The 12,668-nt window shown below is 36.4% G+C and overlaps 1 protein-coding gene across 4 annotated transcripts in view; it reads left to right on the forward strand.

The window, feature by feature from the left end:
• KLHL2 (kelch like family member 2) overlaps positions 1–12,668 on the forward strand; it is a 54,078-nt gene that overhangs the window by 9,916 nt on the left and 31,494 nt on the right. For all 4 annotated transcript variants that reach the window (XR_009418278.1, XM_059469876.1, XM_059469877.1 and 1 more), the window contains one exon: positions 2,078–2,199. Coding sequence is in view for 3 of the 4 variants with exons in the window: in XM_059469876.1 (XP_059325859.1) it covers positions 2,078–2,199 (122 nt within the window). In the remaining variant the exon portion in view is untranslated. The remainder of the gene's footprint in view (positions 1–2,077; positions 2,200–12,668) is intronic.

Genomic DNA, 12,668 nt, shown 5'->3' on the forward strand with positions numbered 1-12,668 from the left:
AAAAAAAAATAAAAAAGAAGAAAAAGGCCTTCTTTGCATTACTTTGTGAGGAACCATGTAAGCTTTTTAGATAGCCCCTTTGTATCTTTGTAGCCCCTTAGTATCTTCAACTCAGCTGTTGCTTTGCTGCTGCTGCTTGGGAGGTTGGATCAGCTCAGTGCTTTCTTTCAGTTCATGATATTCTTTCCTGTCACTAAGAACTCTGTGGAGTCATGGTGGTGCTGCTTCCCAGTCATAAACTGAGTTCTTCAGCAGGTTGAATTCTAGACTGAGCCTGCCTGCTGAGTGCATCTCTGGTTTCCTCTATATGATCTAGCAAACAGGTATGGGTTGATCTAGAATTGTAGTAGGATTGCACATGTGGTTCACATGAAAGTTGGAAGCAAGTATTTTTGGGATTATTTTGGTTGGATGTTTTTTTGTTGTTGTTGATTGGATGTGGGGGGTTTTGGTTTGGTTTGGTTTTCTTTTTCTTGTTCAGGGTTTTTTATTTTTATATTCTGGGCCTGGTTTTTAAATAGAGAAGGTGCCTATCCATGACTCTAAAAGCCTTGACACAAAATCTGAAAACAAATCTAATGTGCTTGCAGAATATCAAAATCTGCTCTCCCACACACACAATTTTCCCAGAGGACCACCTCCACAGCAGCTTGCATAATAAATAAGTTGCAGCTTACATGCTCTGAAGATCAATAGGTTTAATCTGTGTCAAACTAGAAGCAGGAACTTGGAATACAGGGCCCTGCAGGGTTCTGCAGTCATCCTTCAGATATGTAGGGGAATGTTTCAGAAGTGCAGGTGAAAGGAGATAGTTCTGTGGGAGCTGGATTTTGCTGGTTTTTATGTCTTTTGAACTTCCTGCCACTTAAAGTGTTGATTTGCAATGCCATTCTTTACTCTTCAGCTCAAAAAAAGGTATGGTACCATGAATAGTGGTGACAGATTTGTCAGTGATGAGCTCTTTGCTGAAAGCACTGGGTAAAATGCATTGTTTGACACTAACCCTGGAGACCAGAAGGTAACAAGCAATGAAAATGTGTATGACTTCATAAAAAAAAATCAGCCATGGTTAGCATGTTTTTGTTCACTTCTCCATCCTATCTGCTTTTCTTGTTGAATACATTAAATTTATTATATCACCAATACCCTTATCTCTAGATGTCTATGCCCAAGGGAAAGAAATTATATCCTATATAGAAGAATAAGAAACTCATATATTCAGAGATTGGGATATACTCTTCCAAAGTGAAATTTTATATATCTTCCAACATCACTTTTGTAGTTCATGTTTTGTTTCTCAGTGAAAGTCAGTGCAAGAAGGTTTAAAGATCTGAGATTACCTGATCTGGAAGTCATATAGAAGATTATAGTCATTACTTCAAAATATATATTTGGATCATTATTTCAGCCATAAAGAAAATATTGCACTTTGAGAAACATCATATTTTAGAAGGTGGAAGATATTTTGCAGGCCTTTCTATGAAGATGGGTTGTGGCATATGGCCAACATGTCAGCCTCCACAAAATGAGATCCAACAAGTTTTCCCTTGCTTACCATTTTATCTTAGCTTGAGCTGTTAAATTGGAGCTGCAAAAGAGGTGAAATCACCAAGGGAATAATAAGTAGGCAAGGAAAGAAATATGTATGTTAATTCTTCTGTGGGGATATAACTTTTCTTATTTAAATAAATTTACTCTGGACTGTGTTTGGTATGCTCCTTCAGTTAAGAAGTTAATAAAGCTAGAGTATTTTAATATCTTGCTTTCCCAGCAAAATGTTTTTGTATGCATTTGAAGTGTCATATTTAGGTCTGATAACAATATTTTCCTGATACTTTACACTGGAAAAAATAGGTCAACTGCCCTAAAAGTATTAACCCAGGTAGCATTTGCATGATGACAACAAAACCTTCCTTCCTCATTGGAGGAAGGAAGGAAAGGAAGAAATTAAATGATTAGTGTTGAAGTTTTTCTACTATCACAACTGTTCATACACAAAATTTCTGTTGCTGTTAAAACTTCTACATTCATGCTGTATTTCTATCTTATTTACTTGATTAATAAACTGTGTTTGTAGGTGAGATGAGTGAAAGCCGAGCAAAAAAAGTTCGAATAAAGGAAGTTGATGGCTGGACTCTAAGGATGCTTATTGATTATATTTACACTGCTGAAATTCAAGTTACAGAAGAAAATGTGCAGGTAAGAGCGAGAATATTTTCTGCAACAAATGAGATGCAACGTGCAGAGTCATTTATTTTGTCATTGTAGTTCAACTCCAACATGGGAAATCTCATCTGTAAACTGGAATATTTTCAGACCTAGTGCTTACATAGTAAGTAGTCATGCTGTTTAAATTCTGGCTCAAATTCAAAGACAATTCAAGTAAATTAAGAATTAGTTGACTTTAGTGGTCTTTGCAACCAAACTTTATGTAATGCAATAAAATAGATGGTCTACTCTGCCTAAAATTAATGCTGTCAGCCACCTCTGTACCACCTCTTCTCTAATATTTAAGTGAAATTTACATAAGCAAAGTAGATTTATTCCTTAATGTGAAACCGTGTTTTCCAATTAAGCTGTCCTGTTTATTTTTTTCACTGTTAGCCTGCACAATAAAGTACTTTTCCCTGTTCAATCTCTGTAACTTGCTAGTGACCAGCTGTGCAGAAATGTTTAGCTACTGATTTTTTTTTAAATTAAATCAGCTTATATCTATCATGAAGGTTTTGTCCATCCCACACAGAGGTAATAAGTTTTTCCAATTGGCTGTACCTGAAGAAATTAGAAAAAAACAAATACTAGCTTAGAAAACATAGCCTCCTGCATTTAATATTTTCTAAATGGAGGTGGACTTAAGATGGACAGAGTAGATTTTCCTTCCAGTATCTTTTGAGATTTTTTCTAGACATTTAATAAGTTTAAAACTAGTTGCATAAGGGATGATATATTTAATTCTCATGTTTTCCTTGTACTGCTATGCTCTTCTTTCTATTCTTGCCCAATGCCAAATAACTGGTTATTAGCAGTTATTTTGCTGCTTTAGCAGAGTGAAAAACCATGTTTCTGTGTTTGTCATTGAAAACTTCTGTTGCAATTATGTATTCTGAAATTAATTGCTTTTACTGGACATTAGGCTGAAATTAATAGCAATTATATTGGCTGCTGAATCCAATGGGGACACTGCTTGTTTTAGCCATGCTTGACTGAATACTTCCTGAAATGAGAAATGCTGCCAACAAAATATCTTGCTACTAAGACTTCCATATCTTAGGTCATAAGTCGTTTAATTCTGCAAGACTAATTTCTTGTCTTTCTTAATGACTTGTTTCTTAAGAATCTTCTTTTTTAAGGAATTGTTCTGGCCTGATGATGAATGTACACAGTGAAAAAAAAGGGCTGAAATTCTGTTGTATTTTACCAATCTGGTGGTTGCCCAAATCTCTGCTGTGGAAGACCTTGAGCAAATCCAGAGCTGTCAGAGATTCCCTAACAAACCTTTTGCTGCTTGATCATTCTGGCCTTTCATCCTTAAAGCAGAATATTCTGTCTTGCTGACAGAGCTTGATGGCCCTAATCTTGTACATTTGATTCATAATATTGGAGGAGACAACAGGTGTGCTACTGTATTTTTGCTGTAGGTGCTGTCTAGGAGGAGGCATTATCACCTGTCCTTGGCAATGCTTGACTCTTCCATGTTAATAGAAGGAAGGAAAAGCATTACATTTCTTCCTCATACAGAAGTCTTTGTAGGCCAGAAATCCATGGGTTTAACGCTTATGAGTGTGATCGGGCTTTAATTTTCATGGCTTCATGTTATCTGTCTAAAGATAGATATCTGATGATGCTGGGGATGTTAGTATAAATAATATGGCTTGGTGAGTGATATTACAAGTTTGTGGTTGCTTGAGTACTGAGAAGAAAGTCAGACTTCTAAGTGGGGTTTTGATTTTTTTCCAATATAGTTACACTTTATTGTTGATGGTGAATACACTTGTAATATGACTGTATTGTATGTAAACTTACTCTGTCACTTTCATCCTTTTTACATTATTATTACTAGATATGTAGAGTTTATTTGCATTACAGCAGAAATAAACGCTGTGGATAAAAATAAACATGCTGATGCAAATTCTTTTCCTTATGCTTGAAAGCCAAGATGGGGAAATTGTTGCTGTGACTTTCTGAAAACCTAGAAACCTAGTGCAGATTGTCAGGCCTTAGTTAAAAATGTGTTCTCTCCATAAGCGTGTTGCATGCTATTGAGATTAATTCTAGCTCTCAATTTCTTGTCTATATGACCTAGAATACATTGTGAAATTTTGGTAGTTAGGAATCTATTTTGTAGGAATACAGAAGTGTGAAAACCTAAGATGCAATTTTATGTTTGGATTAATGTGTTGAACTGGAGCATCAGCTTCTAGTTAGCTCCTTATGATTCTTATTCTGATACCCTTGATGGGATTTCAAGTGTATTATTCCATCTCTCCAGGTTATACATAGTAAAAATAGGTATTGAATTAATTTCTAATACGTGATACAATGTTTGAAGAGGGTGTGCAAGCTTCATGTTTAAGTAATGTAGAATTGCTAAGTAGCTCTTGGTACTAAAATAGCTGCATTGTATATTTATGAAAACTAATTATGAAGGAATACATAATCATAGCCCAGCTCATTGGCCTTTCTCAAGGGGCAGGTTAACTCTGAGCTTCTTTCCTTAGAATCTTACTTGATCTAGATGTGGACAGGAGAGTGCTTCCTGACTGTGCCTTTGCAGCTTGTCGGTGAGAGCTGTTCATTTTTCCTCCCCGCTGTCCTGTTCTAACTTATGTATGTTTTTGAGCAGGTGTGGAGTAGACAAATAAGGTGTAAGTCTGTGATTGAGGAGAAAACCGCATTCACTTACCCGTAAACTGTCAGCACGGGAGGCCCTCATCACTGGCTGTTATCGCTACATTAGTTAAACACAAAAGAACATTTGTTCTTTTCTTCAGTTCTTGGTTCAATAGGTTCCCCCCAGCCTGCAACAATGAGACAGCTGGTATATGAATGTGTACATTCTTTTAGTGTTTGTCCTTCATTTGGAACAAGTTATTTTATAATTCATCTCTAGTGGCACTAACTTTGCATAATGCCATACCAGTGTTTCTGCTGTATTTACATATCAAGTCATATTTTTCTGCATTCTTAACTCTTTGCTTTTCCCTTTTTTTTTTTTTTAAGGAATGAAATTAAATGTCAGACTTAGTGCAATATCTCATTCTTCATATTTTAAGAAGAGAATATCCGAGTTAATGTTTTCAGAAGGCAAATCAACTTTTTTCCATATCAATTTTTTTTGATATCCATATAGGTATTAACTACATGCAGTGCACAATGTGGGAGAGTTGGTTACTATAAGGAGCTCATGCATGAGTAACTCTCCCACACTATGTGAATGCACTGCATCCCCCTTTTAGTCAGCTGTGCACCTCGGGCCTCTCCTGAGCACAAATATATTGGAGGAGAAATTCCTGCAGTTGTTGGTGGGCTGTGGATTTGTTATGGGCTTTAGAGGCCAGCCTGATACAGGCTGAGTAGGATGTGATTTGAATAAACACAAGTTAGGTGATTTGGTTCCTTTCGATTCCCTGCTACAGGTCTCTGTTCCTTTAATTGTGCTTATACAACTATTTGCTGGACTGTTTTATAAAGCAGATCACTGAACTCAAAAAAACATGTGACAGCATAACACTCTGTGTCTCCACTTCCACCCCACATGGGTTTTTGGGGGACTTTTGGGTTATCCTTAACGTGGATCACAGCCCTGTCAGTTGTTTTCACCCAATTGGTGAAAGCAAGAATCCCAAATGGGATTACTGTATTAAAGTGTAGGAACAGACACCAGTGTTGGAAGTAGATGTTTCTCTGCAGCCTGGGTCAAGCATTACAGGTAGTTTCACTTTGCTGCTACTGCTGTCTTGCTTTTGGACAAGGTGAGTGCATGAGAGATAGAAGACAAAATCACAATAGAATTGTATTTTTACAATTGTATAACTCTATCCTGGTGTATTTTTTCCTTTTAAAATTTTTGTTAGGTACAACAAACATGAAGTCCAGAATCTTTAATGGGGTCATACAAGAAGTATAATTTTTTCTTCTGATTTTTTGAAATTATTCAAGGACAATGTTTGCATAGTAATAAGCATGTTATGAACACTAATATGTATGCATTTTTTCTTTGTAACTCTTACTGTTCACGCAGATTGCCATAAAAAGTACAACAGAGATGCTTCTATTTGTATGGTGTCATTGGGTGTGGGCATAAGAGTTGACAGCAGATTTGATTTAAGATGCTGTCAAAACAAGGTCCAAAAAAGCAGCTGATTTCCCCAAGAAATCCTCAAAAAAGAAGATCCTAATGTTGTCCCAGCTATTTACTAAGGTAGACATTCTACACTACCATGTTTGGTAATATGGGCTTTGACTATTCTTGCTACATATAATCACCTCTAGCTGATCAGTGTTGCAGGGTTGTTGAAACCCTGAAAAATTCTTAAGGTTGAAAATGAGCCTGTGCCTCCCACCAAAACCTAGAGAAGTTTAAGAAAACAGATGTGTTCTTTTTAAGATGGTCAGCTTCTGAATTATATTTGTGGCATGACCCACAAGCATTGGGTCATGCCATAAGTTGGACTGAGGGCATGTTAAAGGAGCACAAAGAAGGAATGTGATGTTACAGGGAATAGCATAAAAGGTAATTGCTGCTGAGCTCTGTGAAGTGAAACAGTGACTGAATGTATCGAGACTTGGCAGAACATATTCAATCTAACAATGGAAACTGGATAATAATCCTTAGGTGGTTTATTCCAGTTGATTTAATAGTTTTCCTAGTTCAAAAGGTAGGTAGTACCTGACTTAAATGTTCCTGGTCTGTATTAGATTAATAGTACTTCTTTCTGTCATCTTGTAAAGCAGCTTGTTGCTGTTTTGCTGCAGTAATCTCATGTACTGAATGACTGTTCTTATTCCTATACTTTAATTTTTTTCTTTAGACTAAACATCATAGACTGTTCTTTGGAGACAGTAGTTTCTAAATCTTTTACCATTCTTCTTGCTCTTTCTATTTTACCTATATCTACATATTTAACATGCATTGGGAAAATTGGTCCATTAAGGCCTTGTTACTACAGACGAGAGTGAAACTGTTATCTTATGAATAAAAATACAGTGTTTGATTCTTTATGTCATTGATTTTCTGATAACAAGACATTGATTCTAGTAGTCATTATATATTTGTGATGGTAGAGAGAGTAAGAATGAGAACATCAAAGTAGTCATACAGTGGGAGAAAGAAATTCTGGCCATTTTGAGGGATTTGTTGTTTTAAACATTTATGTTTATTAGCATAATATTTCTAATGAACCAAAACTGCAACCAGTGGAAGTCATTATCTGATTTAATAGTAGTAGCGTAAGTTCTTTCGGTAAGTTTAGTGGGCAAGACTTCAGGTTCACACCAGGAATTTCCTGTTAGGAAGAGATGCCAATTTGCAAGTCTGTTTCCAGAGTATAATCAAATGTTAAAATTGCTTTTAATACAAAAAAAGTAAAGAAATTAACTATTTTCATTTTGGTAAATGTTTAATTATATTTTAAAATTCACCAATAATAGAAAAAAATATGACTGAAAATCTTGTAAAATTATATCTGGTTTTGGGGTGGAAGGGCAGGAGAGAAGCAAGATGTGTACAAGTCATTTTAAAACTGAAAGAAAAATGTAGAAGAGAGCATTGCACAAAATAGAATGCAAAATAATGAACAGTACAGACTGGTATTTGTTGAGGAGGACAAAAGCCCCCAACAAATCAGCAAGGAGTAGATATTAATTTATATCTATCTATTATTATATATCTATTATTATTATTAATAAAAATGTAGTAGAACTATGTATGATCAATAAGATGAAGTTCATGCATAAGATCTGCGTTTACTGTGCCTAATGTTCACTGGATCCTAATTTAAAGACAAAAATAAAATTCTGTGCAGCATGAAACATTCCTTATTTGCTCTTCTGCTAAGCATTAGAATAAAATCAGATAAAAATATTCAGAATAAACTGTTGTATTGTACTTTGAATTGGTGTGCTTATGATGAACTTCATGCAGTTTTATGGGGGTAGGATGTGAAATAATCTGTTTGGGGCTACAAGTTTGTTCTGAAACTTGTATTACCAGAATGTCAGATTTAGTAATGGAGTTGTTCTTTTTCCCCACATCTGTGTCTCGTGATTGTCTCAGATTCTTTCCTTCAGTACCCTTTCTATTAAGAGTCAGGTACACCAGTTCACAGGAGTTTAATTAAAAAGAGAGTTCACATCAACTGAACAAACAGCAGCTAGTTGTGTGTGCTTTTAGAGGAAAATGCAGAATGGCTTAATAAAAGCCAGTTTATAAGACTGATCTCTTTACTTAATATTTGCCACAGTCTTTGAGCACATACATGATCAAATTAATAGAGTTTATATTCTGGTAATCTTAAGAGCCATACTAACTTAGTATCTCAGCTGAGAGTCAAAATGCTCCCAGTAACATTGTGGTACTTTTCAAGCTTTATCCTTGAAAAAAAGGTGTTTTGTGTATATGAACAGGTGACTAAACTGTCTTTATATGAGTTAACTCATATACTGTGATGTGTGAAGAGCATAAAGCATGTGTTTTGGAACTAGTTTCACTTTTCACTTTAGATATCTAACTTGGAATGTTTTTCAGGAGTTTGTGAGCCTGCCAATAAAGTATACCTTCAAACACTACAGAACTCCTCTTTTCCCTTATTGGATCAAAAGATGTCCCTCCCTTTCAAAGGGATCTATCCAAAGGGATATATTTTCTTTATGAATATTGGAAGTTTTCTGTGTTAATTGGGGTAGATTTTTCCTTTTTAGAATCCAAGGCTGACTTTGCAAAGGTTCTTTACAAATGTGTGATTAGGCATTGTAAGAGGAGGGAGTTGAATTCAGTGCTTGAACAGAGACATGCATTCTGTGTCCTGGAAGTGTTCCTGCTGCTGTGGAAGTGGGTGGAAGAGATAAAAGAAATATTTATTCAACTGAACTGAATCCTGTGAAGCTTTCACTGAATCTTATAATGCAGTAGGTTCTGTTTCAAATGTAAAATACATATTTTATGTAAGAAACTGGTTTGAGAGAAGGTAATGCTGAAATTGCTTCTATGGGAATTGGCTATTTTCCTTCAGAGAAGCTAAGAAATAGATGTGTGGAAAAAAATGCCACACTTAGAAACCTAAAAGGGGCAGGAAGGGAATGTCTGATCTTGATGCATTGACAGATGTGCCTCTAGCCACCTCTTCCTTAAAAAGCTTTTGATAATCAGGGAAAGTGAAACAGGTTAAACAGAAGTATATCTTGAGAAGAGTAGGTGCTGGCAGGCTGTATCTAGGCAATTACATCCCTACTGGTCATGATTAACACCTTGCATGTCACCAAGAGACCACTATTAAGTACAGGTCCTGTACATCTCCAGTTGTGCACTCTACTGAAATGCAGGGCTCCTAAAGAAGAGTTTTTTCTAAATTAGCAGCAATTTCAAATAGAGATGATGTTATAGACAGTGCAGTTTGGTGATGACAGCATGGGTCATGATGGCAGTTTTTCTAGCTAGAAGCAGACACAGCATTCTCACAGATGCAAGTAACTTACGAAAACTGTTGCTGCTGTACCACAGGCTAATGAGGTTGGCATCTCTGAAGTTTGCTGTCTGATTTCATAAAGGCCTTATATTTGCTTGCATTTGCCTCTATTTACTAACCACACTTTCCCGATAAAGCATTAAAAAAATCATCCCTATAGTATTTATTAATTGAATAGAATTTTGAGGCATGTTTTAAGCTAGTTGGTTGTCATTGTGGCTGTCCCTGTCCTGTCCCCACTGGACAAATCTGTTCTTTGTACAGATTTCCTCTTGCATCTCCACAGTCCCTAGACAGTCACTCCATCTTGGTTTAGCTTCCAAAGTCTTTCCTGCAGTACATGGCTGCTTACATCTTAGGGGCTGGACACAGGGTATTGGACCATGGGAGTGTTCTTCTGAGCTGATTTATTGCTAAAGTCTGCATGCTTCTAAAGAAGAATGCAGTTAGGTCAGATAATGCCAATCCTGTTGAAGTTAACAGCGATATTTTGTTGTGGTGGTTTTTTTTTTTTTTTTTCTTTCTAGAGATAATTTTTTGAAGTAAATGAGTGTAAGTTGTTTCTTTTACTGCTCCTAAAAAAGTGTATGGTGTCATTGGAAATCTTTGCACTGATTTCCCTGTCAATAGCCACGGTAGATTCTTTCAAAAAATGAAAATAGCTTTGACTTTACAATAAAGTTTGTTGATAGCATCTTTAAAGGTGAAATCTGTGAATTTGTTTCCTGTGACTTAAATTTAACTTGCCAGCAACTCTCAGCAAAATATCCTAGTGCAGCACATGTTCTTTTAGACAGACTGGTAGGCCAAATCTTCATTAAAACTGTACAGCTGTCTTTTAAGCTGTTCATATAGTTTTATTTTTCTGAGCTGATACTGAATTCTGATTCCCAAATAATCTCCTATAAAATTTTGGACAGATTTGGCTTCCTGCCTTCAATATATCATGAGTAAGGTGCTAATTATTGAGCCCTGAAGTGACAGGTTACAATCCTGCTTGTTTCTGAGATAATGAAAGTATTTGTCATGGGCTTTGGTTCTCTTTTCTTCCATACCCTGGCTTTTTCCAGACTCAGATTAATCTTGAAAACACCATATTTCCACCATCATATTTCATTTTACCATCACTTTTTGCTTTGCCTTCATGAAAACCGAAATTGTTCTGTCCATAAACTCGCTTCTTTCTTTCTTAAGAGGTTTCGAGCAACTGCACAAGTTCTTGAAAATATTTTCTTTTTCAAAGTATGTTTTATGTAATCGAGCTATTAGAGTGTCAAGAACTATTTGATGGTTGTTGGTCATATTTCCCTGACACAGATATTATTAAAGCTTTAGGAGGAGATAGAGTTCTTTATTGGATCATCTTATAGAGCCTTAAAAATAAACAAGCCTTTGGCCTTTCTGCTCATCTCCACTTTGGCTGCTGTGGCATAGATACTAAATTATGAAATCTTTGGCAAAGTCTGAAGTTGTATTCAGAGTTATTCAGGTTAAAATACTTTATGAAACTGGCTCATCCTAATGAGTTTATGATTAAAACAGGATTAGCTGATGTTTTTAAATTCTGATGTGTGTTGAAACTACGTGGTAATCCAAACCTTCACTTTTATTCTTTTATGACAGTACAGTTCTAATAATATTAGGGGCTTGCTGACACTACAGAGAGGTTCTTAAATCCAAGCTGACATGAGTTTCATTGCAAACCCTATTCATAGAAACATGTTTAGGTCTTACTGGGCAAGAACTTAATGCTGGACTAAACAGCCTTATAGTGTGCTCTTTGGTTGCGTGCTGAAAGACTACCACTGAGTTTTGCTATTGTATGTATTTTATACTTAAGGCTTCAAGCAACCGTCTGGTTGCCTCCTTTTGACCTGTTTTTGTATTTATGACAACAGCTTTGAGGATTTTAATAATATGAGGGCACAACTAATATGTGGCATAGCTGGAGGAGAGACAGTGGCACACTCCTTGAATTTATATGCATTGTAAGACACGTCAGGCAACAGTAAATTATCTCATTTTTTCCAGTGAAATAATCCTAGTTGGCATCCTTCATTTGCTTATATGTGCCTGCTTGTCAGGAGAATGAGTGTAGGAGGGAAGGCAAAAGAGGAGCGTGATCTCTTTACAAGCCTATTTTATTACAAATATAAGCTTCATTAATTTGCACTTTAAATGAATAAGCTTCACCTAAGAGCTGCTGACCAAAATACCAAGTAAACAGCTTTGCTGGAAAATTTAATATTTTGTTCTCTGACAATTTTTAAATGCATTTAAATTGTGTTTTTCTCTATTTTTTTCATAGCATATCTTTTGTGATTTTAGCTATTATATATGTGCAAAGTAGAACTGCCTGGTTTTGGGGGCACATTATTATTCTGTGCACTGCAGAATCACTGCAGTTGCTATATTGTCACTCCCCCATGTTTGTTTTTAACTGAGGAACTGGGTTTTTGATGTGGCTGAAGTTGTGTTCCAAAGCCTCACGCTTATTTGATAGATGTTTGATGCTCTCTTAAAGGATTTCCGTTTCTGATCTGGCTTGCTTGGTGGTATGTGACAGGAGGAAATCACACTGTGTGCTCAGTGTGAGGAAAGCATTAAGGGTTGCTGAAGCTGGCAGCCTGATAACAACTAGGTGGCTGCAGCTCTGTATCTGCAAGCTCCAGGCTGGCAGTGAGGCTGAGCATGCCTTTGCAGTAGGTGCGTGCTCAATCCCATGTGTACAGTGCACACTGCCAACCCCACAGGTCTGTGCAGGCAGAAACACTCACCTGCTGCCTCTGTTCTCTCTCGAGCTGGGCTGTCTTCCTAAAGAGTCTCTTGCACTTGTCTCTTCAATATCTTTTGTATTGTCAAGACAAACTGAATAAATACAATTCATACTTCATTTAGGGATAAATTCTTTCGCATGTCCTCCCCTGGGTTATAGAAGTTAGTGAAGATAATGAGGTAAGTAGCAAAAGGGGTCTGCAGAGAAAG

This window comes from Ammospiza nelsoni, chromosome 4, assembly GCF_027579445.1.
Source record: "Ammospiza nelsoni isolate bAmmNel1 chromosome 4, bAmmNel1.pri, whole genome shotgun sequence".
Lineage (NCBI taxonomy): Eukaryota > Metazoa > Chordata > Aves > Passeriformes > Passerellidae > Ammospiza > Ammospiza nelsoni.